General features: G+C 48.7%; 5 protein-coding genes across 5 annotated transcripts; 3 read left to right on the forward strand and 2 right to left on the reverse strand.

The window, feature by feature from the left end:
• Window positions 1-8,141: 8,141 nt before the first annotated feature.
• LOC101763129 (non-specific phospholipase C6) lies at window positions 8,142-10,648 on the reverse strand. The gene is made up of 2 exons (XM_004967852.4): window positions 8,945-10,648; window positions 8,142-8,734 (listed from the first exon to the last, which is right to left on the reverse strand). The coding sequence occupies exons 1-2, from the start codon at window positions 10,281-10,283 to the stop codon at window positions 8,427-8,429; spliced, it is 1,647 nt and encodes a 548-aa protein (XP_004967909.1). The 5' UTR covers window positions 10,284-10,648; the 3' UTR covers window positions 8,142-8,426.
• Window positions 10,649-11,085: 437 nt separating this feature from the next.
• Window positions 11,086-12,499, forward strand: LOC101763531 (thylakoid lumenal 17.9 kDa protein, chloroplastic). The gene is made up of 4 exons (XM_004967853.2): window positions 11,086-11,429; window positions 11,522-11,645; window positions 11,827-11,896; window positions 11,976-12,499. Exons 1-4 carry the CDS (start codon window positions 11,167-11,169, stop codon window positions 12,227-12,229), a joined length of 711 nt encoding a protein of 236 aa, XP_004967910.1. The 5' UTR covers window positions 11,086-11,166; the 3' UTR covers window positions 12,230-12,499.
• A 1,812-nt stretch (window positions 12,500-14,311) lies between these two features.
• LOC101763938 lies at window positions 14,312-16,841 on the forward strand. Its single transcript, XM_004967854.4, has 4 exons — window positions 14,312-15,042; window positions 15,744-15,984; window positions 16,127-16,244; window positions 16,336-16,841. The coding sequence occupies exons 1-4, from the start codon at window positions 14,459-14,461 to the stop codon at window positions 16,425-16,427; spliced, it is 1,035 nt and encodes a 344-aa protein (XP_004967911.1). The 5' UTR covers window positions 14,312-14,458; the 3' UTR covers window positions 16,428-16,841.
• Window positions 16,842-17,948: 1,107 nt separating this feature from the next.
• On the reverse strand, window positions 17,949-20,069 carry LOC101764347 (probable 3-beta-hydroxysteroid-Delta(8),Delta(7)-isomerase). Its single transcript, XM_004967855.4, has 4 exons — window positions 19,792-20,069; window positions 19,177-19,323; window positions 18,969-19,077; window positions 17,949-18,390 (listed from the first exon to the last, which is right to left on the reverse strand). Exons 1-4 carry the CDS (start codon window positions 19,922-19,924, stop codon window positions 18,135-18,137), a joined length of 645 nt encoding a protein of 214 aa, XP_004967912.1. The 5' UTR covers window positions 19,925-20,069; the 3' UTR covers window positions 17,949-18,134.
• Window positions 20,070-20,845: 776 nt separating this feature from the next.
• Window positions 20,846-26,180, forward strand: LOC101764751 (DNA excision repair protein CSB). The gene is made up of 7 exons (XM_004967856.2): window positions 20,846-21,235; window positions 21,333-21,493; window positions 21,618-22,187; window positions 22,273-22,675; window positions 22,842-24,304; window positions 24,616-25,050; window positions 25,141-26,180. Exons 2-7 carry the CDS (start codon window positions 21,401-21,403, stop codon window positions 25,813-25,815), a joined length of 3,639 nt encoding a protein of 1,212 aa, XP_004967913.1. The 5' UTR covers window positions 20,846-21,235; window positions 21,333-21,400; the 3' UTR covers window positions 25,816-26,180.
• Window positions 26,181-27,463: the final 1,283 nt, after the last annotated feature.

The raw sequence follows: 27,463 nt of genomic DNA on the forward strand, positions 1-27,463 counted from the left end.
CTTCGACAAAAGTTTTCTGGGGCTTCTTGTTAGCGCTCACAAACTCGCAATAACAACAGACATAGCAGTAGACCAGTGGCAGTACTGAACTAATTCTGTAACTAGCTGGGCTTTACCATGTGGAACCTGAGAAACTCGACGGCCGCGCCTGCTGGTGGCATGGAAACATCAAAAGGAGCCCAATGGGCCTTTTGATCCGTGGAGAAAGAAGCCCATGGAGTCTGAAGAGAAGCTCAATGGGACTTCCATGGAGAGAAAAAAGAAGGCGGCAGCTCTGCCTGCTATGAGACAGAATCAATAGGGTCTTCTTCTTTCTCGACAGTTCTTGGCGATTTCCAATTTCCGCCGTCGATTCCGTCGATTCATTCTCGTCTCTGGAGGCCACTTTGGCGCCGGAGGTGGGGAGGAGTCGCGAAATCGATGGTCGTTGTATATACGTCTTATGTTTGTTTGTGTAGATTAGGGTTAGGATTGGAGACTTTCCCGAGCTTCTCCGGCGGCTGCTATGTCGATGGTGAGCGGGTTCCGGTGGTGGTCCATTGGTGGGAGGAGTATAGTGACAGTATCATCTACAGGAGGTTGGCATCGACGATTTTTTCTCGTTTTCTTCTTTTGCGTCGATGTTCGAATCTTCTATGTGTTTCTTTGGGTTGTCTGTGACCTTCATGTCAATGGCAATGCCGAATCCATAACCTACACCATGATCGTTGTTTGAAGGAGACTCAGTGCTCTTACCGGTGACGTGTTCACCCGGATTTTGTCCCTCCAAGGAGGTTTTCCTTGGAGGCTAAAGGCTTCACTTGCTCCTATGCAGGCTTGTATTCTTGTATTGCCTTTGTGGGATTGTTGTTTGTGGGATTGTGTTGCTTGTTGGCCGGAGCTTGCTGATAATGTGACTGGCGTTTGTTTCCGGTGAAAGTGGGGTTTGCCTGGTGTGTTCAATGGTTGAACAGCATGGTGTGCTGCTGATGGGCTCAAAATTTGAAGACTTCTCATCGAATCGGGAATTGGTCGGAAGCTTCATTCTGAATCATCTTCTTCGTTGCGGGAGATGGAGAAGAATCAGGCTGCGGCAGCGACGGTCGGCAACGGCGACGGGCACTGCATGCTTTGCAATGGACTTATGTGTAATTTTATCTTCTTTCAGGGAGTACCCGGTCAGGGGTTTGGTTGTGAGAGTACTGTATCAATAAAAATCAACCCTTTCTTAAAAAAAAGAAAAAAGAAAAGAAAAGAAAGAAGGCGGCAAGAACGTTATGCCAAATACTTGATAAAATCACCTGTTAGATTGATCTCTTTCCCCGATTGGCCCAACGGCCAATCAGGACCTTGATCTGCGCCCTGATCGGGGGCGCTCACCCTATCAATGGGTGGTGGGCCCCTGTCGCGCTGCGCTATATAAACAGGGTGGGGGGACCCGGCTCGGCTCACGAGGTTCGCCGCAGCCAGCCGCCCCCACCGATATACCTACCGATCTAGGTTGCGCAGTAGCGGCGGGAAGTTCCACCGCCACTTCGCCGGCGACCAAGCTCGGCACTGCGCGTCGCTGCCTTGCGCAGACTCCGTCAACAGAACCCGCGATGGCCAGCAGCTCTGCTGCTCCCACCCCTAGGGGTGAAGGTACCCCTTTACTCTCTCTCTCTCACGCTAGGCACTCATCAGGAACCCCTTGCCCACTCATGTCTCTCTCGAACCCGACTAGATGAGCTCTAGTGATCCTAGGCTAGGCCCTAACAATGGTATCAGACACCTCCTAGAACCTACTCTAGATTGGGAAAAGACTCAGATCGAGAAAAAGAAGAAGAAAGAAAAGCACCAGAAATTGAAAACCCTAACCCTAACCCTAGATCTAAAGACAGGGAGACGCGGGACACTTACCTGCTGTCGCTTCACCGCCGCCGGCCATCGCCGGCGAGTGGCAAAGGCCGGCCGAGCCTTGGGCTCGCCGGAGAAAAGGCTCACCCGAGCCGCCGGAGCTTCCGCTCGGGGCCCGGGGGGCGCAAAAGCACCACCACAGGACCGCTCGACGGCGGCGCGCCCAACCCTCGGGGTGGACGCGCGCGCCGGCGAGGGGGCCCGCGGTGGCGCCGGCCTTTCTTCTTCATCTAGATCTAACCCTAGATCTCGAACTCTCGGATTTCTTTGGAGAGAAGAAGGGGGAAGGATAGAAAAGAAAAGAAGGGGAGGAGGGGGCTGCCGCGGCCGTGCGCCGGCGGGGCCATCCCTCCACCGCCGCCGCCGGCCATCACCGGGCGCGGGAGAGAAAGCCCCGCCGCCGCCGCCGCGGCGAGAGCGCGAGGAGACAGCGCGCGGGGGAAAGATGGAAAGTGGCTAGGGTTCCGGGGGAGCCGGCGCTTCGCCGGGTTTTTGTTCCGCCGTTTTTCACTCGTGGCCGTTCGATCAAAATCAACGGCTCAGGATGAACGGGCCGCCTTTTAGCCCAGGCGGGACGCGGCGGCAGGCCGCTTTCGCGGCCCAGGCCCAGGTTGCGGCCTGCGCGCGCGCGCCGCGGGCGAGGCCGGCGTCAAGCCGCCTTCGCGGGCCGTTTTCGTGGGCCGCGCGAGCAGGCCGCGGGCGCCGCGCGAGCAGGCCACCGGTTTCGCGCGAGCGGGCCGCGTGCGGGAACGGGCCGTGGGCCGTTTTCGCGCGCGGGCCGATTTTCGCGTTTCGCATAGTAACCTCTGTTTTTTTGTTTTTTCTATTTCCAGAAGCATTTTGTTTTTAGTCTCTAATTCAATTTGAACCAACGGGATAATTTGTATTAGAGATTAATAAAGTTTTGTACAGTGTTTTGCTTCTGAAAATAGATTTTTTTCACAGTTTCCGCTGCAAACGTCATATTTATTGCTCCATTTAAATTTAATTTGAACCAACGAGATAATTAAATTTTGTGAGAGCATGATAAAGTTAATTAGATCATGGTGCTGTTATTTTCTGACCAACGTTGTTAATAACTGTATCATGATTTAAAAAGTTATTTTGATGCTTTTATTTCTATTTCTGCCCAACGGTGATATAGTTTTAAATTGCATCAACAGTTGTATGTTTTATTTTTTGACCAACATTGGAAATGACTCATGCAATTGTCGTTATGATCTCACTTATGGATTGTGAATTTCAGGATCATTCAACTTAATGGCGTGTCTCAAAGAGATACCCATTCTCAAAGGCAACAACTACACAGAATGGAGGAAGAAGATTGAGTTCTCCTTCGTTTGTGGAGAAGTTGACTGGGTGCTGACCACACCGCAGCCACAAGCTCCACAGAAGCCAGTGAGGGCTGATGGTGATGATGATGCTGCATGGCAGCAAAAGGAGAGGGACTATGCTCCACTAGAATTGGCATACACCCTTGAAAACAAACAGTGGACCACTGCCAACAAGAAATGTATGGCTTTGGTAAAGAACACGATTGAGCCTGCCATTTTGGGCTCGATTGCAGAGTGTGACTCCGTTTCAGAGTACCTCGACAAGATAAGGAATCAGTTCACTGGTTCCTCAAAGATATATGCTACCCAGCTGTTCAAGCAGCTGGCCACAGAGAGGTACAATGGCGGAGGGACTGGCATAAGAGATCACATCATGAGGATGTATAACTTGGCAGCGCAGCTGAAGCCTATGGATCTTGAGCTTAAGCCTGGGCACATTATGCATTTGGTTTTTGCTTCTCTGCCTAAAGAGTTTGACACTTTTGTTGTCAATTACAACATGCAGCCAGAACAGTGGGACATGGAGAAAATGATCGCCATGTGCGTGCAGGAAGAGGACAGACTTAGATCCTCACATGGTGGCTCATTGCACTATGTGAAGGATAACAGAAAAAAGAATGCTAACCCCTCTTTCAAGGCACGTGGAAAAGCTCCTATGCAGCAGAATCACCAAAAGCTTCTCCCAGTAGACAAAGACCAATGTCTACATTGCAAGAAAAAGGGGCATTTCAAGAAAGACTGCCCTGACTGGTTAAAGTCAATAATGGCAAAAAGAGGTGAGAATACTATTTCTTTTGTAAATGAATCCTTGTATACACAGTATTCGAAATCTACTTGGTGGATTGACTCAGGTGCAACTGTTCATGTTGCAAATTCTTTACAGGGATTCCATTCGACGAGGACTACGCAAAGAAGCGAAAGATGCGTTGAAGTCGCAAATGGAGTCCAAGCAGAAGTTGAAGCTGTTGGCGATGTCTCCTTAGAGCTAGTTGATGGTTTCATGCTTGTACTTACAGATGTGCTTTATGTTCCCTCATTACACAGAAACTTAATAAGCATTTCACGTTTGGACCATGATGGTTATGAATGTCATTTTGGTAATGGAAAGTGTGCCATTTGGTTCGATAATGCATGTGTTGGTGTTGCCATCCTTCACAATGAGTTGTATTTATTATCATTACGTGAAAAAGTTAATTCTGTGTGTGATGTGAATATGAATGTATCCTCGTCAGAGAAAGAAACAAAGAAAAGAAAGAGAACTCATGAAACATCGTCGAAATTATGGCACTGTCGTTTAGGCCATATTTCGAGGGGGAGAATAGAAAGATTAGTTAAGAATGAAATTCTTCCTCAATTAGAGTTCTCAGACCTAGAACAATGCGTTGATTGCATTAAAGGAAAATTTGTAAAGCAAATTAAAAAAGGCGCTAAGTGTAGCACAGGAGTTTTAGAGATAATCCACACTGATATTTGTGGACCTTTTCCTGTGAAAAGTGTGGATGGTTATGACTTGTTCATAACATTCACAGATGATTACTCCCGTTATGGTTACATTTATCCAATCAAAGAAAGATCAGAAGCGTTGGATAAATTTAAGATATTTAAAGCTGAAGTTGAAAATCAGCATAACAAAAGAATCAAAATAGTAAGATCCGACCGTGGGGGAGAGTACTATGGTCGGCATACCCCATTCGGCCAAGTTCCTGGACCTTTTGCAAGGTTTTTGCAGGAAAATGTCATAGTAGCCCAGTATTCAATGCCGGGCGAACCTCAGCAAAATGGAGTAGCTGAAAGGCATAACCGTACACTGATGGATATGGTGCGCAGCATGATGAGCTATTCCACCTTACCATTGGGACTATGGATGGAGGCGCTGAAGACCGCCATTCACATTCTTAATAGAGTACCAAGTAAGTCGGTGCCCAAAACACCGTACGAACTATGGACAGGAAGAGTACCCTCACTAAACCACTTACGTGTGTGGGGGAGCCCAGCTGAGGCCAAAGTGTTTAACCCAAACATCGGGAAACTAGATCCCAAAACAGTAAGTTGCCACTTCATTGGCTACCCGGAAAAATCAAAGGGTTTTCGTTTCTACTGTCCAGACAGATTCACAAAGTTTGTAGAAACGAGACAGGCGATTTTCTTAGAGGATGAGATGGTGAGGGGGAGCATGGTAGCTCGAGAAATTGATCTTGAGGAGAAGCGGGTGTGTGCACCTAATCCGATGATTCAGGAACCATACTTCTCACTACCTATTATTCCCGCACCGATAGTTCCTGAGGTTGTGGTGCAAGCACCCGCTACAGTCCCTGATATTGTGGTGCAGGCACCTGCTGTGATTCCACCCGTGGAAACGATGAGTGAAGTTTTGGAACCTGTCCTTCAGGAGCAAACTGAACCCATCGTTGCACACGAGGAAGAGTTGCAGCAGCCACCTCAGAATAGTGTGCCACAAGCAGAGGCACAGAATATGCCTGAAAGTGAGGGGCCTAGAAGGTCTCAAAGGGTCAGAAAATCAGCCATCCCTGATTGTTATAAAGTTTATAATACAGAAGAAGTTCATATAGAAGGTGATCCCACTTCATATGAAGAAGCCATGAAAAGTGTTCACTCATCGAAGTGGCTAGAGGCCATGGAAGATGAGATGAAATCGATGAGTTCCAACAATGTTTGGGAACTTGAGGAGATTCCTAAAGGAGCCAAAACAGTAGGCTGTAAATGGGTCTACAAGACTAAACGTGACTCCAAAGGGAACATAGAAAGATATAAGGCGAGACTTGTGGCAAAAGGTTTTACACAAAGAGAAGGAATAGATTATAATGAGACTTTTTCTCCTGTCTCATGTAAAGACTCCTTCAGAATCATAATGGCACTAGTTGCACATTTTGATTTAGAGTTACATCAGATGGATGTAAAGACGGCATTTCTAAATGGGGATTTAGAAGAAAACGTCTACATGAAACAACCAAAGGGTTTTGTCATGGAAGACAAAGAGCATATGGGATGTCGTCTAAAGAAATCCATTTACGGATTAAAGCAAGCCTCTAGACAGTGGTATCTAAAGTTTAATGATATAATAAAGAAATTTGGGTTTCAAGAGAATATAGAGGACAATTGTGTCTATGCAAAGTTCAAAAATGGGAAATACATTTTCCTAATTCTGTATGTGGATGATATTTTGCTTGCAAGCAGTGATATCAGTCTACTGCAAGAGACAAAGAAGTTCTTGTCCTCAAACTTCGACATGAAGGATCTTGGTGAAGCAACATATGTTTTGGGCATAGAAATTCACCGAGATAGATTGAATGGGGTTCTAGGGTTATCGCAAAAGGCATATTTAGAAAAGGTTCTAAAGAAGTACAATATGCATGCGAGTAAAGCCACACCTGCTCCTATAGTCAAGGGCGACAGTTTTGGGAATTTCCAATGTCCCAGGAACTAGTACGAGATCGATCAAATGAAAGCAGTTCCATATGCTTCAGCTGTCGGAAGCTTACAGTATGCTCAAGTGTGCACTCGCCCTGACTTAGCTTTTGTCACCGGGGTTCTCGGTAGATATCAAAGTAATCCAGGTATAGAACACTGGAAAATGGTAAAGAAGGCGTTGCGCTACGCGCAAGGCACAAAAGAACTCATGCTTACATATAAGAGATCTGATTCCCTAGAGATAAAAGGGTATTCAGATGCAGACTTTGCGGGAGACAAGGATGATAGAAAATCCACGTCTGGATACGTATTCACTCTCGCAGGAGGAGCTATCTCATGGAGAAGCTCAAAACAGAAAGTAACTGCGTCATCGACGATGCACGCAGAATTCATAGCATGTCATGAGGCCACGGGGCAGGCAATGTGGCTAAAGAAATTCATACCCGGATTGAGAATGGTTGACTGTATTCACAGACCACTAAAGATGTACTGCGATAATGAACCAGCAGTATTCTACGCTCACAACAACAAATCAAGCAATGCTTCCAAAGCCATTGAGATAAAGTTTTACGTTGTGAAAGACAGAATCCAGGATCACACTATAAGTCTCGAGCATATAAGAACAAAAGATATGCTTGCGGATCCGCTCACGAAAGGCTTACCTCCCAATGTGTTCAGGGAACACTTAGCCGGCATGGGTTTAAGGGAAAGCCTATGATTCCTGGATTGAATAAGGCCCAAAAGAAACAGAATTGTTTCAAAATAGAGAGATGTGTTGTAGCTGTTAATTCTATCGGCAATCAAGCTGTGACGATGAAACATGCTCTACATATTAATCTACGATGAAACGAATAAAAGTGAAAAGTGCAAAGCTAAAAGTAAATGATGAGATCAAGGGGGAGAATGTTAGATTGATCTCTTTCCCCGATTGGCCCAACGGCCAATCAGGACCTTGATCTGCGCCCTGATCGGGGGCGCTCACCCTATCAATGGGTGGTGGGCCCCTGTCGCGCTGCGCTATATAAACAGGGTGGGGGGACCCGGCTCGGCTCACGAGGTTCGCCGCAGCCAGCCGCCCCCACCGATATACCTACCGATCTAGGTTGCGCAGTAGCGGCGGGAAGTTCCACCGCCACTTCGCCGGCGACCAAGCTCGGCACTGCGCGTCGCTGCCTTGCGCAGACTCCGTCAACAGAACCCGCGATGGCCAGCAGCTCTGCTGCTCCCACCCCTAGGGGTGAAGGTACCCCTTTACTCTCTCTCTCACGCTAGGCACTCATCAGGAACCCCTTGCCCACTCATGTCTCTCTCGAACCCGACTAGATGAGCTCTAGTGATCCTAGGCTAGGCCCTAACATCACCTACCCGTCTCTTCCTCCCATCGCAGAGTTTGAGATCTATCCTGTGAAAGACGCACATGGAAATGCACTACCAAATGCCCCGTCCTCGTCTCTAAAAGACGAGGAATAAAGCCATCGGAAGCAGACTGCTTAACAGACAAGAGAACAAACAAAGCACCGCAGCTATACTCCATATATTTCAGATCAAAATGAGGCACAAATGTTCAACCTACATTTGAGCTCAAACGTTTCAAGATCAGACATTCAGAGTTTCAGAAATTTGACTCTTATACATTGGTAAGGTATTACAACTTCGCAAAGGGAAACAAAACCTATATATATAAAGACTCCAGCGCAGTTCGCTATTCGGTTAATACTTCAAAGACGATATACATTTATCTTTTCAGATCTGTTAACTAGCTATGTATATTAGCATACTCATCAACAATCAAGGGCTTGAGCTGGTCGTCGTCTTACTCGTCAGGGACGACCGCATGGTCACGATGGCGGACTCGTTGGCGCCCAGCCGCACCGCCTGCTTGCTCGCCTGCAGGAAGCCGGTGATGGCGCGCCGCACGTAAGCATCGGCCTGCTTCACCGTCATCTTCTTCCTCCGGGTCTCCTGCGCGAGGCTCGTCAGCATGTAGTCGCCGTTCAGGAAGCTCGCGAGCTCCACGAGCTCCCGCTGGAAGTCCGAGAGCCACCCGTGTTCGTTGGGCGGGGTTGGCCTCTCGAATGGCACCTCTGGCAGTGTCTCTGCACCAGAGATTTTAGTGTAATGATGATAGTTAGTAATTGAGGTTCTGATTCATGTGATTGCTTGGATGGATCGAATCTATTGCATTATGTAACTGAGCTGGGCATTGTGTTCGTCTCTTCGATCGGATCTATTGCTCGATGTCGAGTTGCTGATGAACATGATTCGGATGAATTTCAGATGAAGGGTTGGTAGGAAAGTTGGCATACCTGGGCAGTCCGTTCTTGGTTGGTCGAGCTCGGTGAAGATGTGCTCGAATGTGCCGGCCCACGCGTCCCTCTTGGTGAGGAAATCCGACGAGAGGTTGAAGATCTTCTTGAGGGTGGCCGGGATGGAGGAGTGCTCGAACTCGGAGGTGTCGGTGGGCCCGGCGGGTCGGCCGACGACGGTGCCCTTCTTGATCCACGGCGAGACCATGATGGTGGGCACCCTGACGCCGAGGCGGTCGAACTTGAAGAAGAATGGCGGCGGGCCGCGGATGCCGTCGGGGCTGGGCACGCCGGCGGTGGGCGTGGAGACGTGGTCGTAGAAGCCGCCGTGCTCGTCGTAGGTGACGATGAGCAGCGTCTGGTTCCACTGCGGGCTCGCCCGGAGCGCCTCGTACACGTCCTTGACGAGGCGCTGGCCGTTGGCGACGTCGTGCGCCGGGTGGTCGTCGTCGGCGGGGGTCCCCGTGAGGTCGAAGTACCTGGGCTCGATGACGGAGAGCGCCGGGAGGACGCCGCGGCGGGCGTGGTCCCGGAAGGCGGCGTCGTAGCGGTGGAAGCTGCGGGCGGCGTAGCGGAGCGCGCGGAGGCGGCGGTAGAAGAGGACGGTGGGGATGGTCTTGAAGTAGACGCCGAAGCCCCGGCCGTCGGCGGCGAGGGAGTCGAAGATGGTGCGCTGCGGGTAGCCGAGGAGGAGGTCGAGCTTGTCGTGCGCGACGGCGCCGCGGGAGGTGGCGGAGTAGAGGAAGAGGCGGTTGGGCTGGGTGGGCCCCGGGATGGAGGAGAACCAGCGGTCGAAGACGGCGAAGGCCGGGGCGAGCGCGGAGAAGGTGGGCAGGAGGGAGGGGCGGAAGGCGCGCATGACGGCGGAGGAGAGCAGCGCGTTGACGGAGAGCGCGCTGCGGACGAAGCCCGACATGGAGGGCTGCGCCGCGGCGGCGCCGGCGCCGGAGGAGATGTTGCCGAAGACCTGCTCCAGGACGTCCTCGAAGGAGTGGCCCGGGTCGTCGGGGACGACGAGGTCGGCGTCGGCGGACACGCAGATGGAGGAGGAGGACGAGGTGGTGGTGGAGTTGGCGGAGTTGGGGTTGCACTCGGCGCCGGTGAGCCCGTCGACGGGGAGGCCAAGCAGGCGGCGCGTCCACCCCAGCATGTGGTCGAACGACCGGTTCTCCAGCGCCAGCACCACCACGTTCTTTATGGGGCTGGGCCGGGCGCCGTCGTCCGCCCCCCTCACGGCGGCATTGGCCTCGCCGCTGCCGGCGACGAGGAAGAACAGCAGGAGGAGGAGCGGCAGGGGCATCGGCCGCGGAGCACGGCGGCGGGGCGATCCCATTGCCATGGCCCGTGCTCGACGGAATGCCGCGCCGTGGGGGGTGCGTCTCGTGCGGCCGTGCTCGTGCAAGTGGAAGATGGGAGGGCGCGTGGGCTGGCGGCCTTGGCGGCATCCTCCTGGTCTCCGCTCTCAATTTCGGCGGCCATGGCCCATGGATGCCGCCAAGCACCTGTGACTGGGGTGGACCTCCGTCGAGCGAGTGACGCACAGGCGACGTGTCGCGTCTTGTCGTGCAAGTACGCGTGGGCTGCGGGCATGTGTGTGCGGCCACGGGCCACCTCGTCGCTCCGCCAAAGATCTTTCTAGCACTTGTTCGGTGGGCGTCGACACCAGCGGCACATTGCACAAGCTCACGAGCACAGTTCACAAGTTCGGACCTGTTCGCTTCAGCTTATCAGCCGACTTATCAGTCACCGAATAATATTTTTCTCTCACAACAAATCAATCGTTTCAACTTTTGAGCTGGCTTATAAGTTCAGCCGAACCGGTTCTCGGTTTGCAACGCCCACAGAGTCGGCCAGGTCGCCTAGCTGTCTCTGCTTGATCTCTTGTGCCGACCGTGTATCCATCATGGAGTTTTATATTAGTCTTTTCTTTTCACGCATCCACCTCCGCTGGAAGAGAGTGGACGCATGTGCACCGTGCACGAGTGCGGCTGGTTTGTGCTTGGTCCATGGACCCACCCACCACCCCGGTTCGCCACCGAAAATGCCAGCCCGCCACGAAAGAGGAAGCCCATACGAGAAGAGGCCCGGGGAAGTTTAACAAGCCCGGCCCATCAAGCTCTGCTCTACTGTTGCATTGCGCTCCACTCCCATCGAGTGGCGCGTGGCGGGGAGGACAGATAAGATCGATGTCGTGAACGGCGGCGACAAGGAGGCCGGGAGAAATGCCGCCGACCACACCTGCGCCGGCGCGGCCCTGTCCTCCGCCAGCTCCAGCAGCGGCGCCAATCCGTCCGCAGCTCCTCTCCTCCGTTGCGCCGTTAGCGCTCGCCGCCGCGCTCGTCTGCGGCGCGGGCCCCGCCGCCGACGCCCCGGCCGCCAGGGCCGTCCCGTTCGTCCGTCCTCCTCCCCTGCAGGGAAAGCCCTTCGCCTCCTCCACGCCGTACGCACAGTCGCAGAAGCTGCAGCTTGGCCTCGACAAGCTCGGGTTCGTGGATGCTCTTTATTACTGCTGCAATTGGAGATGTTAATTGTTATGCTCCTGATCGTGATTCATGTACGCATCGTGGTGCACTGCAGGAAGATCAGGCCGTGCCCGTCCACCAACCCGGGGTGCGTGTCCACGAACGCGCTGGGATCTTCCGGCTCCTTCGCCTCCCCGCTGGTCATCCCGGAATCATCCGCCGGGGACAAGGCCGTTGCCGTAAGCCCCCCACCTAACTGGCCAAGTGCTCATCTCTGAATTGAACCGATCGCACGTGCTTCTCCTTTCCGCAAATACCAAATTCAGATAATACTATGCAATTTCTCTCTGACTGTCAGCTCAAATGCTTTTGCACTTCCTTGATCTCGTTCTTACGTGCTTTCTGGTGGCCGGCGTGCAGTCGTTGCGGCAAGCCATAGAGAAGACACAGAGCAATGTGGACTTCAAGGTCGACCAAGACACCCCTTACGGTCAGCACGCCATCCAAATTAAAGCTCGAGGAGCTTCACTACGGAATTTGGACATGAAATAACTTACCATGCATTTCAGGTCACTACATTGAGGCGGAGATGGACGGCGGCGTGGGCCGGGACGTGATGGAGTTTCTGGTGAAGAAAGACGCCGGCGTGGTGGCGTACCGGTGCATGGCCACCAAGGTCACCTTCGTCTACCCCTTCACCACCGCCGTCGGCGACTCCAAGGGGCAGAAGCAGAGGATCGCCGCCATCTCGCAGGAGCTCGGTTGGTACGCCCCGGACATCCAGTCCTCCATGGACTTCGACGACGCCGGTTATCCTCCGTGAAGACTGAAGAGTTGAATACCGGATGTCGGAGGACCAACCATCGTCATCGATTCATCCATCGGGTGGAGCAGAGGTAAATGTATGTTGGTGTATATAAAAGTAGCTAGGATTCGGGTCGTACTGCCACTGTTGTTCATATTGTCAGTGCACGTCCGGCTGTGCCGTCCAACTATGTTCCTGTTATCATGTAATTTGTTTATACTTGATTCTTGTTTAACCAATGTTGTATGTAGGGAATCGTTAGTAACTTTCTAGTGTGATACTGATGCCGTTCGTGTTGACAACCGATTGGGAGCAGCAGGAGATCAAGGCACTTTCCAAGACGAATTGCAGCACTTCTTTCTCGTATGCGCTGGATTAGTTGAATATAGAAGTAGAAGCGGATCTCTTATTGGCTGCAAGGCAGAAGATTGCGCGACATCCGGTACCTAAGCTAAGCAAGTCAGATTTTGCAACGTGTTTTACACGGTGGTATGCGCCCAAGCTAAGCTCAGGTTGAATACAATGCCCACCCCGTCCCAAGCCGGCCTAATCACAGAACAATATGAAGGCCATTTAGGTGCTGTTAGGTTGGGCCTTTTTCCCCCATATAAATGGTTCATATGGCACCATTAGGTAACGTTAAATCACATTTGCAAGTAGTCTACCATGGATTGGATCAGATTGCTGACATGGGGGTCCCCATATTAATGGATTACTTTTTTTTTACTTCCTCCCGTTCCTAGTCGCGCACGGCACCCGAATCCCGACCCGACGCGACCGCGAGGCGGCGGTGCCCCTACCTCCCCTCTCTGATGTGATTCCCAGCTGTCTAGCACCTCCCCTTCCTCCTCAGATCCGCCCGAGGAGAAGGATAACGTCCCGCAAGAGGGGGATCCCAGGCTTCATGGCGCGGGGGCGGAGGCAGGCCCCATGGAGCAACAACCCCAAGGCTCGGAGACAAACCACCGAAGCTCTGTAACCGGCCATGGCACGCCGGTGACGGAGGTAGACAGCTCGCGGGTCTCCTCCCCCTCCCCCTCCCCCCTCTCTCATCCAGATGGGTTTGGACTGTTCAGGGATGTCGCGTGCTCCTCGACGGCAGCTCCCATGGTTGAGCGACTCGCTTGGCGGAGTGAAAATTTCCATGTGCCATGGCCAACTGTCGATAGGGGAGAGGGTTGCATTCCCTTACATAAAAAGCAGAGGAACTGACTTTTTTGGTAGTTGCCAAAAAAATTTGATACTGGGGAAGAGGTTGCCAATCTGCTGGAGATGAATCTCATCTCCAAAATCCCCAAAATGGTAGGTTTTTAATACTGGGAAGGATATATATAATCTGCTAGAGATGCTCTAAGTAATCATTCCATTTCTATTACCGCTGAGATTTGATCAGCTTGGAACTTTGAACCAAACATCACCTTAGGATAAAACCAACTAAACATAGAACACATTTAGAATTGACTTCCAATCACCCAAAAAATTGACGCTAAACCACTAATATTGTCAAGTGAGGGATGTTTGGATACGATGTGCTAAACTTTAGTAGGGTCACATCGGATGTTCGAATGCTAATTATGAGGATTAAACCTAAGCTAATTACAAAACTAATTGCACAAATGGAGTCTAATTCGCGAGACGAATCTACTAAGTCTAATAGGAGTATTTGACAATGTGGTGCTACAGTAACCATTTACTAATGATGGATTAAATAATTAAACATTATCAAATCATGAACGCTTAATAGATTCGTCTCGCGAATTAGACTTCATCTGTGCAATTAGTTTTATAATTAAACTATGTCTAGTCCTTCTATTTAGTATTTAAATATCTGATGTATCAAACACCCCTAAGACTAATAGAAAGAATTTGGTTGGTAGCATCCACGAAAAATTCTGCAGGATCAAAGCATCCACGAAAAATGGGTAGGTGATAACTGTGGTCCAGCTGGCTCCCACGTTACGACACCAGGCAGCAGCCAGATCAGCCAGCAACGGTCACTTCTACCGTGCGCCGGCGTCACAATCACCACCACTCGCTGCCCTCCACGTGTCCACTACCTCCGTCCTACCCCCTCTTCCCCAACGGCTATTTCACTATTTCCCCACCACATCACCCGTCCCGCCCGTCGCGTCTCTCGCCTTGACCGCAAAAAAAAGAAAAAAAAAAGAAACAGCGCGCCACCAGACAAGGAGGAGAGGAAAGGGGGGGAGGAGGGAGGAGGAAGAGGAGAGAGAAACCCTAATCGAAATGGGCAAGCTTCTCTGCGACCCATCCGCCGCCGCTGTCGCTGAGCCTCTGCCGCCGTCCCCGGCTCCCGCTCCGCCGCCACCGCTCCTCGCCTGGCACTCCCCGGCGCCCGCCCCCGCCCTCGAGGCCTCCACCTCGCCCACGGGCTGGGACGCCGTCTGGGCGCTCGAGGACCAGCAGCGCCGCCGCCTCCACCGGATCTGGGAGCGGGGCGTGGCGTGGAAGCCCTCCTCGCCTGGCGGCGAGGAGGGTGCGGCGCCCGTGGTCTTCCGCCTCGACCACGGTGGGGAGGTCGACGCCGATGGCAACTGCCTCTTCACCGCTGCACGGACGGCCGCAGCAGCCAAGGCCGACGCGCGCGAGCTCAGGCACCGCGCTGTGCGCCGGTTTGCAGAGGTCTACGACGCCGCGGGGGAGGACGACAGGGGCGCCGTTGACGCGGCCGTGAGGCACCTCTACGCGCCGGATCTCAAGGCCGGGTGGGGCGTCCACGTCGTGCAGGAGATCAAGGTGCTCGCGCCCAAGGCCCAGCGCGACGCGCTCGACGCCGCCATCCAGGAGCTCGTCGATCTTGGCATCCAGAGGTACCCCGCACAAGCAACTCCCGGATCTTGTCTCTCTGCTATAGTTTTCTTTTTCCTTTTCTTTTTCTTTTTTTTTTGCCTCGTCGTGTCACGACGATCTCAAGGCCTCGCCCTTTTCTATTCTTTTACCGATTTGCTCTTAATCTCATCAGAGCACATGTAATGTCCCTCTCTTGCCTTCTTGAAAGAAAAATAAGTCCTGTTTTCCCCGCCAAATATGCTTGTTCTTGAGATAGAAGTTTAGTCATTTCAGCTAACTTACATCTAGCAATTCGTGGTTCCTTTAGCTCTTTCGGACGTTACCATAAGTACAAGCACTGATTGATGCAAACTTGTGGCATCATGGAGATGCAGGAAATCGCCTCGCGACTTAACGAGGTGTCCTAGTATGGCACCCTTGATAAAATGGCCAAGAAAGGATCGAATCATTCTTTAAGTGCTGTGACATGAGTGCCGATGTAATGGGAGCAACTTGGGCAAAGTATCCAACTTGCGTGTGGATTAAATCCCAGTACTCCATTTAGTACCAACATGCTTGACCCTGGTACAATTGTACATCTTAATCACAGAATCTCTAGTAGTTTTGTACTAAGTTTGGGTTTCCTGTACTTTGTTCATTTGTGGACAACCTAACCATCTAGTTTTTCAGAATCCAACTTATGTGCTTATATTGCATCTTTATGTTGTTGATTGCTTTGCAGGGAAATTGCGGCTGAAACTATCTACAAGGAGAGATGTATCGCTGTAAACAATGGAGACAGTTGGGCCAAGTACATGTCCATTTCTGGTTCCGCAGAGGATGAGCATGACATTATCACCCTGCAGTATACGGAGGAGGGCTTACTAACAATTGATGAGAACAGGGATGGCCGTGCAGCTGCATTTGGTGATGATATTGCCATTGAGTGCCTGGCAACCGAGTTCAAGAGAGAAGTTTATGTGGTAAAGTCTGAACGTGTGAATATGATATGTTGCCCAATTATGGTTCACCATAGAACTAGCCGTTATTTTATATCTGCATTTGGTAGCTGAAATACAGCACTTTGTAATCTGATTGGGCCATTTTGTTTGTGCATTGGTATAGGTGCAAGCTCATGGAGCAGATGCAATGGTTGATGAGGATAATTGTGTTTTCTTCCTCCCACACCGTCCTAGAGGAGAAATTTGTGAACCACCAATTTTTCTATTCATGAAAGGAACAGGTCTGTTGCAGATTGCAAACCTCGCTGTGCCTTCTCCTGCAAATTTAGTGATGCATCCATACTTAAGTAGACTACAAATTTTTACTTGCAGCCTGGTGTGGCGCTGGTGCGGACCATTATGAGCCTTTGATTGCTACTGTCCTCCAGCATGTTACTTCAGACAAGGCAGCTGTTGTACTTTGAGGAGGATGACTGCGGCTTTTTTTCCTTAGTTTTTAGTCAGCGATGGAGTTGAGACAATTTTGTTATTGGAGCTAGAGGTGCTGAATGGAGGAGCAACATCTTGCCCAAGAGAAGAGAGATATCTGAGTATCTGACTGTTGCAGGGTCTTGCCTGCTTCTGAATCTGTGTACTATGATTTGATTTGTATGGTGATTTTGTTGTTGTATGTTTATGAATAGGTTCTGACTAGTGAGGATATTCAGAGAGTGGTAGAATACCGGATCTAGATTTTTGGGGTCTGATGTTGTTTGCCATTGTCGGCCGGCATTTTTGTATTGCCTCTTGTGAGGATATTTTTTGGTTGCCTGTTTCTAGGGACATCATTATTGGACATTTGGAATGGAATCAATTCCTTTTTGGAATTTTGGTGTTAACTCTTGCCTGTCAATCTCTGTTATTGCTCCACCTTCTGTTGTACTGGCTATTATAGAGTAAGAAACTACTGAAACTTTCTTGCTGCAAGCCATGATGTGGGTTAGAGATAGTTTGGTCTGGGTTCAACGAAATGCATTGGATGTTCATATGCAAAGGTGAGAAAGCTATTGGATGTACACAGATGAGGTCTCCATATGTAATCACGTCCTGTTGTCAAATGAACACTTTTATGAGTCTAGATGCAAAATGGGTGATGATTGATGAGTCTGTAAATGCAAACGTTTGCGCACTCGTGTAAAATAACCAGATCTCCATTTATAATTACATCTTGGGTGTCTACTAAACCTTGCAGGAGTTCAGATGCAAAATGATTGATGACTCATGAGTCTGTAAATGCAAATGTTTCTTAGTGAATTTGCAGTGAAAGATGCGAGTTTGGTCATGTCCTGTGTTGCTCAACTCTACTGATAACTTTGCTTTTCCTGTTCGCTGCTCTTATTCAATACCAGATTTGGCTTTGTGAACTGTTATCAGAGTATTTGCGGACTTGAATTTGGCCACCTTGGTGAGCCATCAAGTTAAAATGAACTGTTATTGTTTTTAAGTTGCTGCACTTGACTAGTTAAAATGATGTCCATCTAGCAAATAATCGAGACAGATTTTAATGTTTGCACGTTCAGTTTAGTTGCTGAGCCAAAAACAGATAGCTCCATAACAAAATGGTACGGTCTTGCTACCTGAAATTTTTTTTAGATCACAGCAGGAAGTTCTACTGAGTCATATGGCTGCAACTGTGCAAGGTGAAAAATTCAGCTTATGACTGAATACATGCACGAGAAACTACAGAATCGTCAAGGCAACAATCAGAATCACAGGCTCAGCTATCGTCGCACTGAAATTAGGGTCTGGTTGGTTGGAGAGCACCCATCCATGTATTTCAAACCAAACACCTCAAAAGAACTGAACCTGCATCTCCAATTCCATCCCGTCCATCCAAACCAAATGGACCCTTAATCTTCAATCATCTAAGAAACAGAATAGACTTGGTCCTTTGTTTGCTAAACGAAAGGGTTTTTCAGTTAAGAGTACAAGAACATGCAAGGCACTTCATGGTGACAACTGACAACTTTTATTATTTCGAAGGAATAACCAGCAACCCTATTTGATGGGGGAACAAATCACATTTTCTTGCATTACAATGTTGTTTGAGCAAAGGGTACAAGCAGTTTTCAGTACAAACATAAGAATTTCGGTGTCAAGTCTGAGTTCTGACCAAACGGTGGCCAAGGTTTTTATTTGTTCTTCACCTTTTCAGCTTGAAATGCTCCACAGATCTTCTTCCAGGATCTCATGGCAATGAGCGTTGGTATCACAACCCATGAACTGTTTGCACCTATGAAGTATGCCCAGAAGTAGAAGGGACTGGCCCAGAAATTGAAGCCATCCAAGTAGGCGGTAATGAAGTAAACCAAGCATCCATAGAGCTGACCCAAGCAGACAGAGAACTGAAGAATATGGCTGTAGGACTTCCGGGATGCAATAGCGTAGCTGCAAGGAGCAAATTTTTGGTGAGATGAAGTAAAAGCTACATTAAAATACAAAATCACACAATCAGAATGTCTGTAGACTAAAATCTACTAGTACAAGTTAAATTTTCGTAGTTTTGCTTGGATACAGTTTTTACTAGACAAGTAGAAAGGGAGTTTTTCAATTGTACAGCTATGTTCTAACAAAAAAGGTGTCAAGATGAGTTTTTTCAGATCTCTGCAAGAAATTCACTGGAAATAGCACACCGGTATTCAAGATAGTGCTACTATCTCATGCTTTGCAGTTGGATCGATTTGAGCAACGAAAAACCAAAAACACAAAATAACTGAAGCCTTTGCTGATGCGTCTAACTAGTGTCTATCTATTGTAAATCTATCTAACCAACCTAACTAGTGTCTGACATGATGAAAGAAAAGGTATCCCAATACAACCTGAAATCTGAATGGGGCTTAACCCCATCACAGAGCCAGGTTTGACTGAACTTCATTAGCAATAGAAAACTAGAGAGTACTTGTATGGACAAGAAATGAAGCAGGCTATGTAGATAAGTAAGTCGATCAGGAGATGAGAAGACATACACAGCTAGCAGCGATGCAGGGCCTTCCAATACCGCGGTAATCCCTTCAACCGTAACAGTCGCGGTGTCCCTAGCAACATACCTAGAGTCCCCCTTGCTGTACTCTTTCCCTGAACAAGGTAGAAACCAGCCACTGTCATCTCAGCTTATCCACAATATATTTTGATTCGGGACAATGATGCCAGCCGACGATGCCAGCAAGAACTCACAAACTTCATCGAAGAAATTGGGGTTCTCCTTCTTGAAGAAGTTAGGGGTGAAGACGAAGGGCCCCTCGATTATTATATGGGTCAGCCCTGTGAATGCCCACCAGCACATGAGCAGCCGCTCGGTCTTGGATAACCTGCCACATCTTCCTACAAGCAAATACGTGACTCGAGCTCAGAATTATAGTTCCTCCAAAAAACTCAGAATTATATTACTAGATTGCTAGAGATTTGTTCGTCTTGGGTTACGAGCAAGTCACTGTTTGCAGCTCTTATTTGTTGGACTCCTAGAATCAAATGTCCAGTGCGGTGACATACGGGATTGCAAATTCTAAGTAATTTTCTTAGATGAGACACGCTCAGATTGTCAAGAGCAAGGCAGCATCATGCTGCACCCAAGATAATCGATTTTAAAAATTACAAATCGCATCGAGCCCCTTCACATCTCCAAAGTTCCCGTTGCCAATTTCCGGTGGAAACAACGAGAGCACCGAGCAAGACTGCAACTTTTGGACACTGGAGTTCCAAATTCCAAGAGGTGGGAAGCGAATCCCCGGTGAAGGAGCGGAGGAACAAGCAGTAGGAGATCGGCATCTGAGGAGGATAGGGTATGGGTACCGGAGCCTAGCCAGACGGCGAGGAGGACGAAGAGGGAGGCACCGATGTAGGTCACGAGGATTTCGCCCTGCGACAGCCGTAGCGGCACGAAGCCCGGCACCTCCAGGTCCGCCGGCGCGTAAGGGTGACCCATTGCCGCCGCCCGCCCGCCCGCCTGCTCGACCGGCTACAACAAGGACTTGCCGCTGCCGATCTGGGAAGAGCCGCCGCCGCAACAACAGCAGCGACAACTTGACTTGTGAGGCGGACAGATGAGAGAGATGCTGACTGCTGGAACTCTTAAAAAAAGAAGAAATGCTGACTGCTGTAGAGGAGAGGATCAGAGGAGGCCAGGCATGGACGGAGGATACGGGGGATTGGACAATCAGTCGATGACATGTGGGGCCGAAATGGTGGCAATTGCTTGCCCGCCATGTTTCCCTCCAAATTATATAATATTTCGTGTTTCTCCTAAATTATATAAGTTAGATTATGATTAATAGATAATAAGGTAAAAGAGTATTCTGGGATCACTTTAAGACACACATAATCTAAGATAGATAAGCTTATTTGAAATTATTTATGAACCCACGATGGTTTAGATTATATAATTAGGTGGATTATAATACTCCCTCCGTCCCAAATTATAGGTCGTTTTGACTTTATTAGATTCATAAACTTTGTTATGCACTTAGATATACCCTATGTCTAGATGCATAATAATATCTATGTATCTAGAAAAGCTAAAACGACCTATAATTTGAAACAGAGGGAGTATTAAACAAACAAGTCTATATCTGAGCTAAATTTTTTTTTGCCCAAACTCATGTTAATTAATATTTTTTCTACCAAAAATAATGTTAGCTAATCTATCTGTACGTGCATACTGCCTCCTGAGGAAGCTCTAATTAAACCTTTCCCGTTAAACCCACTGCGGATCAGATTAGCGCAGAAACTGTTTGAGCCTTGACCGCACCGCAACCCACGGTCTGGCTGGCGCGCCTGCACGACCGCACGAGACCGAGACCTGGCCGAGGCGGTGGCCGCGCCGCGTCGCGTCGGTTCAACACGACACCCCCAACTCGGAGGCCTCCCTTTCCCCTTCCGGGTTCCGGCGGGCAACTCGTCTTCGTCCCCTAGAGACGGAGGAGGAACCAAACCCTATCCCGCAGCGGCGGAGAGGGGGGAAGGCCGGGAGAGTGGAGGCGGATTGGGGTCGAATGGGGGGGCGAGGGAGGTAGGCCGCAGGCGTCACGAGTTCCCAAACCCCCGCCTCCGCCGGGCTCCTCCTGTGCACTACTACTCTGCAGCGCACGACGCCGCCGGCCTGTTCCTCCCTCCCTCCGCTGAAGCGCCGCCTCCCTTCTTGATCGGTCTGGTGGACTGGAGTGGAGTGGAGACGCCCATCCCTGGATTGCATTGGTTTCGATTGGTTTGGTCTGGTCTCGTCTTCCCTTTGTTGTCGGTGAGTAATCCATCAATTCGCTCATCCATCCTGACCTGCAGCTTGCTTGGATGCATTTCTTCTGACGAATTGGGGTTGCTGTTTCGATCGCAATCAGATCCCGAATACCTGGGCTGGGGGGTCTCCTAGTCCGCCGCCGTGTCTCCCTCTTCCCCGCGCCACGCCATGGACGAGGAGGACGACGACCAGCGCCTGCTGCACAGCCTCGGCGTCACCTCCGCCAACATCGAGGACATCGAGAAGAAAATCCTCTCACAGGCAAGAGTCTCGTCTCTTACCCCTCTCACGCCATCCGTACTCGTCCTGCAGTCCACCAACAAGAACCGTAGTAATTCCCCGCAATGTGTATGATCTCAAATTGTGACCTTTATGTGCTGTGCAGGCTCAAGCTGACCTGAAGAATGATACAGAACAAGGAACAACTGCCAATGACAATGAGGAGAGTGATGCCGGCGTGCCTGAGGCTGACACACAGGCCAAGCTGCATCAGAAGCTGCGCTCCGTGCAGCTCGAGATCGACGCCGTAGCTTCCACCATCAAAAGAGCTAAGCATGCAGCCGGGAAGCAGGTGGACAGCTCGGACAGTGGTGACGCAAAAGATAAGAAGAAGCAGAAGCAGAAGCATGCCGATCATACAGCTCAGGACGATCCTCATGGAGGAGCCCTCCAGCAGGCACTTGCCACCGAGCGCCTTAAGAGCCTCAAGAAAGCTAAAGCTCAGATTCAGAAAGAGATATCGCAGTCGGATCCCTGCCTGTCGGGCTCGGACAAGCGGAAAGATAAGATGCTGGCCATGCTGGTTGAAGAGGAGCCGAAGCGTAAGAAGAAGACACTATTGCCGTCTCGAGGGCCTAAGAAGATGTCGGCACCTAGACTGAAAACCATGAGTTACAACGATGACGACGACTTCGACGCAGTGCTTGATGGGGCATCTGCAGGATTTATGGAAACTGTGAGTTACTAGCCACACATGGTTCTTATTTCCTATCTCACCTGTTGTGTTTCCCTGCCTTATGATGGTACACACTTTGCTGTAGGAAAGGGAAGAATTGATCAGAAAGGGCTTGCTGACACCGTTTCACAAGTTGAAGGGCTTTGAGAAGCGTGTTGAGCTACCTGGGCCTTCTCATATGCAAAATGATCCCACTGATCAAGTCGAAGAAACCATGGAAGCTTCCAGGATTGCTAAATTTGCCCAGTCGATGCAGCAGATTGCACAAAGCCGCCCAACAACCAAATTGCTTGATCCAGAATCTTTACCTAAACTTGATGCACCAACTACTCCATTTCAAAGGCTAGGAAGACCTCTAAAACGTCCTGTTTCTCCTAGTTCTGAAGAGCAGGAAAAGAAGAGACGAAGGAATAAGACCAAGAGGCCCTTGCCTGACAAGAAATGGAGGAAAGCCAACTCAAACAAGGAATCACTATTGGAAACCGACGGTATGTATGGCAGTATGAGTGTGGTTTACAGTGCATAGGTGCTTTGTTTTTGCTGCTGTTCTGTTTCTGTACACATAACTGGTGCCAGGCGCATAAGAATTTCTTTTTGCTAGTTTTGTTTTTGTAAGTTGCTACTGTGAACTGAGTCTCTCTTCTTTCTACTTAGATGAGGATGATGGGGACATTGCGGCATCGGTTTCTGAGGATGAAGATCAAGCAGCAGAGGGTTTTGATGGGTTACCTCCTGTTATCCTTGAAGGTGGTTTGAGAATTCCTGGCACAGTTTATGATCAGCTATTTGACTACCAAAAAGTGGGAGTGCAGTGGCTATGGGAGTTACATTGTCAAAGGGCTGGTGGAATTATTGGAGATGAAATGGGCCTAGGGAAGACTGTGCAAGTCTTAACGTTTCTTGGTTCTTTGCATAACAGTGGCATGTACAAGCCCAGCATTGTCATCTGTCCTGTAACCCTTCTGCAACAGTGGAAAAGGGAGGCCAGTCGATGGTATCCGAAGTTTAAAGTGAAAATCTTACACGATTCTGCAAATGGTTCAAATAAAAAGAGCAAGGCATATAGTGATTCTGACAGTGAAGCCTCTTGGGATGGTGATCAGGAAGAGATTAGACGTGCAAAGCCTGCAAAGAAGTGGGATGATTTGATTTCAAGTGTCATTAATTCAGGATCAGGTTTGCTTTTGACTACATATGAGCAGCTAAGAATCTTAGGGGAGAAGTTGCTTGATATAGAATGGGGATATGCTGTGTTGGATGAGGGTCACCGTATAAGGAATCCAAATGCTGAGATAACACTGGTGTGCAAGCAACTGCAGACTGTGCACAGGATAATCATGACAGGTGCACCTATTCAAAATAAACTTTCTGAACTCTGGTCCCTTTTCGATTTCGTGTTCCCTGGAAAACTGGGTGTGCTGCCTGTATTTGAGACTGAATTTTCTGTGCCAATTACTGTTGGTGGTTATGCTAATGCAACGCCATTGCAAGTGTCCACAGCATACAGATGCGCTGTTGTCCTACGTGATATTATCATGCCATACCTTCTTAGGCGCATGAAAGCTGATGTCAATGCACAGCTCCCCAAGAAAACAGAGCATGTTCTTTTCTGTAGTCTAACTCCTGAGCAGCGTGCTACTTATCGTGCTTTCCTTGCTAGTTCAGAGGTGGAACAAATATTTGATGGCAATAGAAATTCACTGTATGGGATAGATGTCCTAAGGAAGATATGCAATCATCCTGATCTACTTGAGCGAGAGCATGCTGCTCAGAATCCTGACTATGGGAATCCTGAGAGAAGTGGAAAGATGAAAGTGGTTGAGCAAGTTCTTAGAGTCTGGAAGGACCAAGGCCACCGTGTTCTTCTTTTCACTCAGACTCAACAAATGCTTGACATTTTGGAGAACTTCTTGACGGCCTGTGACTACCAATACCGAAGAATGGATGGACTAACGCCTGCAAAACAAAGGATGGCACTAATTGATGAGTTCAATAACACTGATGAAATTTTTGTTTTCATTCTGACAACAAAAGTTGGTGGACTGGGTACGAATTTGACTGGTGCAAACAGGATTATTATTTATGATCCTGACTGGAATCCTTCAACAGACATGCAGGTACCGTTTGTTTGAGTATTTCATGTCTAGCTTGTATGTATATTTTTTATGTGTGCACCTGTTAGCTTTTAACATTCTTTTTTTTGTGTATGTATCAGACCTAGAAAAATCACTGACATGAAAAAATGGATGCTAGTGAGAAATGACCTGATAGATGAATAATTTTGAATCAGGATCTTCTGATGAACTTACAAGCATAATCTCCTGTTTATCATTTACTAAGCTGTGTTTACAATTTCATTTTCCTGTCATAACGTTCTCTGCAAATGTGCAGCATTATCTGACCAGCACTTACCTTGTGTGATGTGTAGGCCAGGGAACGTGCATGGAGAATTGGGCAAACTAGAGATGTGACGGTTTACAGGCTGATCACGCGTGGGACGATAGAGGAGAAAGTCTATCATCGACAGATATACAAGCATTTCCTTACTAACAAAGTACTGAAAAACCCTCAGCAGAGAAGATTCTTTAAAGCCAGAGACATGAAGGATTTATTCACACTACAAGACGATGAAGGGAATGGTTCAACTGAAACATCAAATATTTTCAGTCAGTTGTCTGAAGATGTGAATATTGGGGTTCCAAGTGAAGGTCAACAAGATCAGGTACATATTGCTTTGACAATGCCAAGCACCAGTGAGGCAGAACCACCTAGTGGAGTGAAAGGGAAGGTGGACGAGAACTCTGACCAAGCAGATGAAGAATCAAACATTTTGAAGTCTCTCTTTGATGCCCAGGGCATTCATGTAAGCAATACTGTCGCATCCCTACTGAAAATTCGAATCCACAATATTTCAGTTTTCTGAACTAACATCCTGTTTTTTGAACTCGCTCAGAGCGCAATCAATCATGATGCCATAATGAATGCTAATGATGACCAGAAGGTGCGCCTAGAAGCAGAGGCCTCACAGGTGGCACAAAGGGCAGCTGAAGCTTTACGTCAATCTCGGATGCTCAGAAGCCGTGACAGCTTTGCTGTTCCCACATGGACTGGAAGATCTGGTGCTGCTGGGGCACCCTCCTCTGTTCGCAGGAAGTTTGGGTCCACAGTCAACAGCCAGTTGATCAGTTCGTCACAGCCACCAGAAACTTCAAGCAGCAGGAGCCAAAGTCTTCCGGTGGGTGCTCTAAATGGCAAGGCGATGTCGTCTGCGGAACTTTTGGCCAAGATTCGTGGAACCCGAGAGGGGGCTGCTTCAGATGCATTGGAGCATCAACTCAATGGAGGATCAGGTTCGAATCACGTATTGGGTCCATCTGGGAACAGCGGCCGTTCATCTAACTCTTCTAACCCAAGCATGATCGTGCAACCTGAAGTCCTGATCCGTCAGTTGTGCACATTCATACAGCAGAATGGTGGGTCTGCCAGCTCCACGAGCATAACGGAACACTTCAAGAGCCGCATACAGTCAAAGGATATGCTTCTCTTCAAGAACCTGCTGAAAGAGATAGCGACTTTGCAAAGAGGCGCGAACGGTGCCATGTGGGTGCTGAAACCTGATTACGAGTGATGGTAGACGTAGTTCACAGGAGCAAAATTTTGGCCTAGGAGTCATTTTCGATAGAGGATCTTTTTTTTTCAATCGTTATTGGTGGCTGACGGATTATTTTTGTAAGGAATATCTTAACAGGAAGAAATATTAGGAGATGAAATACAAGAATAGGAATCTTCACGGCTAGTCTGTATAGTGGAGTACAGTGTGTTTGCGGGTGTTGTACCCTGATGCAGCGGTCTCGAACGTTGGTCATTGGGTGGCATGCTGTGCTCTTCTTTTTCCTGGTGCTAGTTTTTGCAACAGTTTCGAGCATCTGAAATGGTCGTGTGTATTTGTTTTCGTTCCCTTGAAAAAGATCAAGATATGAACGTTCGCCAGCACATACATGTCCACCGAAACCGTGCTATTTTTTTTACAAGTTAAATTTCTCTGCAGTGCCAGTGATAGATTAGGAATCTACAGAAGAAAGTTACATGCAAACGCCATCTGGGGAAAAAGAGGAAAATGATTGATGACAAAGTTAACGGTCTGTAATCCTCCTCTCCTGAGAGATGGGACTAGGCCACAGACAGCCACAGCCTTGCCTTCCAGTTTCTCTCGAACCAAAGCTTGCACCATGGACCCAACGGTGTACAACCATTAACTTCAGCTCGAGATGGAAGACACGGCCGGTGTTTCTATAAAAAGTTTACCATTTAAGCAGCACGTTATTTCCTGTGCTCTCTGTCTGCGTGACGCTGGTGGATTCGACGTTGCAGCTTCTTCCATGGCCGCGTGATGAACATGGCGAGGCATTATTGATGCAATGATGCCTCGGCTCCTCTGATTCTTGCGGACAAGGACGGCGGAACCAGGTCCTGGTTTGATTTGATCCGTGTGAGCGGAGATGAAGAGCAGATTCTGATCCGACCTGATAGCACTTTACTAGAGATTAAACAATGGCATTACAAGCTAGGGTTCTGACACGATCGAACGCCGGCAACACTGGATTCCTATTTTTTTCATCAGAATAGTTGGATAAGCGTTCTATTTTTTTTTTTGAAAAAGCGTTCTATTTTTTGTGGTCAACAACTTTTCATAACTGAATTTCAGGTAGTACTCCCTCCGTTCCAAATTATAAGTCATTCTAACTTTGTTGAATAGTCAAATCATTTTATGTTTGATCAAAATTACAGAGAGGATCACAAAGATTTATAGCACAATATCATGAATGTTACTTTATTGTATAAATTTGATCAAATATCAAACTTAAGATACTTTAACTCTCCGAGAAAATTAAAATAACTTATAATTTGGAACAGAGGAAGTACTAAGTGGTGTGCGACTAATCCCAAGCAACTGCATCACCATCTGCAGGGTACACTCAGCCTGAAAGCGCCCAAACCGGTTGAGCTGGATATTTGTGTCAGGAGGCTACCAGCAAGCGCTCTAAGGGGATGTTTGGATCCCAGAGCTAAAGTTTAGTCCGTGTCATATCAGATATTCGAATGCTAATTAGGAGGACTAAACATGAGCTAATTACAAAACTAATTGCAGAACCTCTAGGCTAAATCGCGAGACGAATCTATTAAGCCTAATTAATCCATCATTAGCAAATATTTACTGTAGCACTATATTGTCAAATCATGGACTAATTAGGCTTAATAGATTCGTCTCGGCATTT

The sequence above is a fragment of the Setaria italica genome, chromosome V (assembly GCF_000263155.2).
Source record: "Setaria italica strain Yugu1 chromosome V, Setaria_italica_v2.0, whole genome shotgun sequence".
NCBI classification, from domain to species: domain Eukaryota; kingdom Viridiplantae; phylum Streptophyta; class Magnoliopsida; order Poales; family Poaceae; genus Setaria; species Setaria italica.

What these genes read in the sequence shown, in the direction of transcription:
- LOC101764751 (XM_004967856.2), top strand. Translation starts at nt 21,401, where the DNA reads ATGGACGAGGAGGACGACGACCAGCGCCTGCTGCACAGCCTCGGCGTC. An exon ending in AGAAGAAAATCCTCTCACAG is followed by an intron (nt 21,494 to 21,617) that starts GCAAGAGTCTCG and finishes TGTGCTGTGCAG; the next exon opens with GCTCAAGCTGACCTGAAGAA. An exon ending in ATCCTTCAACAGACATGCAG is followed by an intron (nt 24,305 to 24,615) that starts GTACCGTTTGTT and finishes TGTGATGTGTAG; the next exon opens with GCCAGGGAACGTGCATGGAG.
- LOC101763938 (XM_004967854.4), top strand. Translation starts at nt 14,459, where the DNA reads ATGGGCAAGCTTCTCTGCGACCCATCCGCCGCCGCTGTCGCTGAGCCT. An exon ending in GTCGATCTTGGCATCCAGAG is followed by an intron (nt 15,043 to 15,743) that starts GTACCCCGCACA and finishes ATTGCTTTGCAG; the next exon opens with GGAAATTGCGGCTGAAACTA. An exon ending in TCTATTCATGAAAGGAACAG is followed by an intron (nt 16,245 to 16,335) that starts GTCTGTTGCAGA and finishes TTTTACTTGCAG; the next exon opens with CCTGGTGTGGCGCTGGTGCG.
- LOC101763531 (XM_004967853.2), top strand. Translation starts at nt 11,167, where the DNA reads ATGCCGCCGACCACACCTGCGCCGGCGCGGCCCTGTCCTCCGCCAGCT. An exon ending in CTTGGCCTCGACAAGCTCGG is followed by an intron (nt 11,430 to 11,521) that starts GTTCGTGGATGC and finishes GGTGCACTGCAG; the next exon opens with GAAGATCAGGCCGTGCCCGT. An exon ending in CCGGGGACAAGGCCGTTGCC is followed by an intron (nt 11,646 to 11,826) that starts GTAAGCCCCCCA and finishes GCCGGCGTGCAG; the next exon opens with TCGTTGCGGCAAGCCATAGA.
- LOC101764347 (XM_004967855.4), bottom strand. Translation starts at nt 19,924, where the DNA reads ATGGGTCACCCTTACGCGCCGGCGGACCTGGAGGTGCCGGGCTTCGTG. An exon ending in CGCCGTCTGGCTAGGCTCCG is followed by an intron (nt 19,324 to 19,791) that starts GTACCCATACCC and finishes ATTTGCTTGTAG; the next exon opens with GAAGATGTGGCAGGTTATCC. An exon ending in CAATTTCTTCGATGAAGTTT is followed by an intron (nt 19,078 to 19,176) that starts GTGAGTTCTTGC and finishes TACCTTGTTCAG; the next exon opens with GGAAAGAGTACAGCAAGGGG.
- LOC101763129 (XM_004967852.4), bottom strand. Translation starts at nt 10,283, where the DNA reads ATGGCAATGGGATCGCCCCGCCGCCGTGCTCCGCGGCCGATGCCCCTG. An exon ending in ACCAAGAACGGACTGCCCAG is followed by an intron (nt 8,735 to 8,944) that starts GTATGCCAACTT and finishes TCTCTGGTGCAG; the next exon opens with AGACACTGCCAGAGGTGCCA.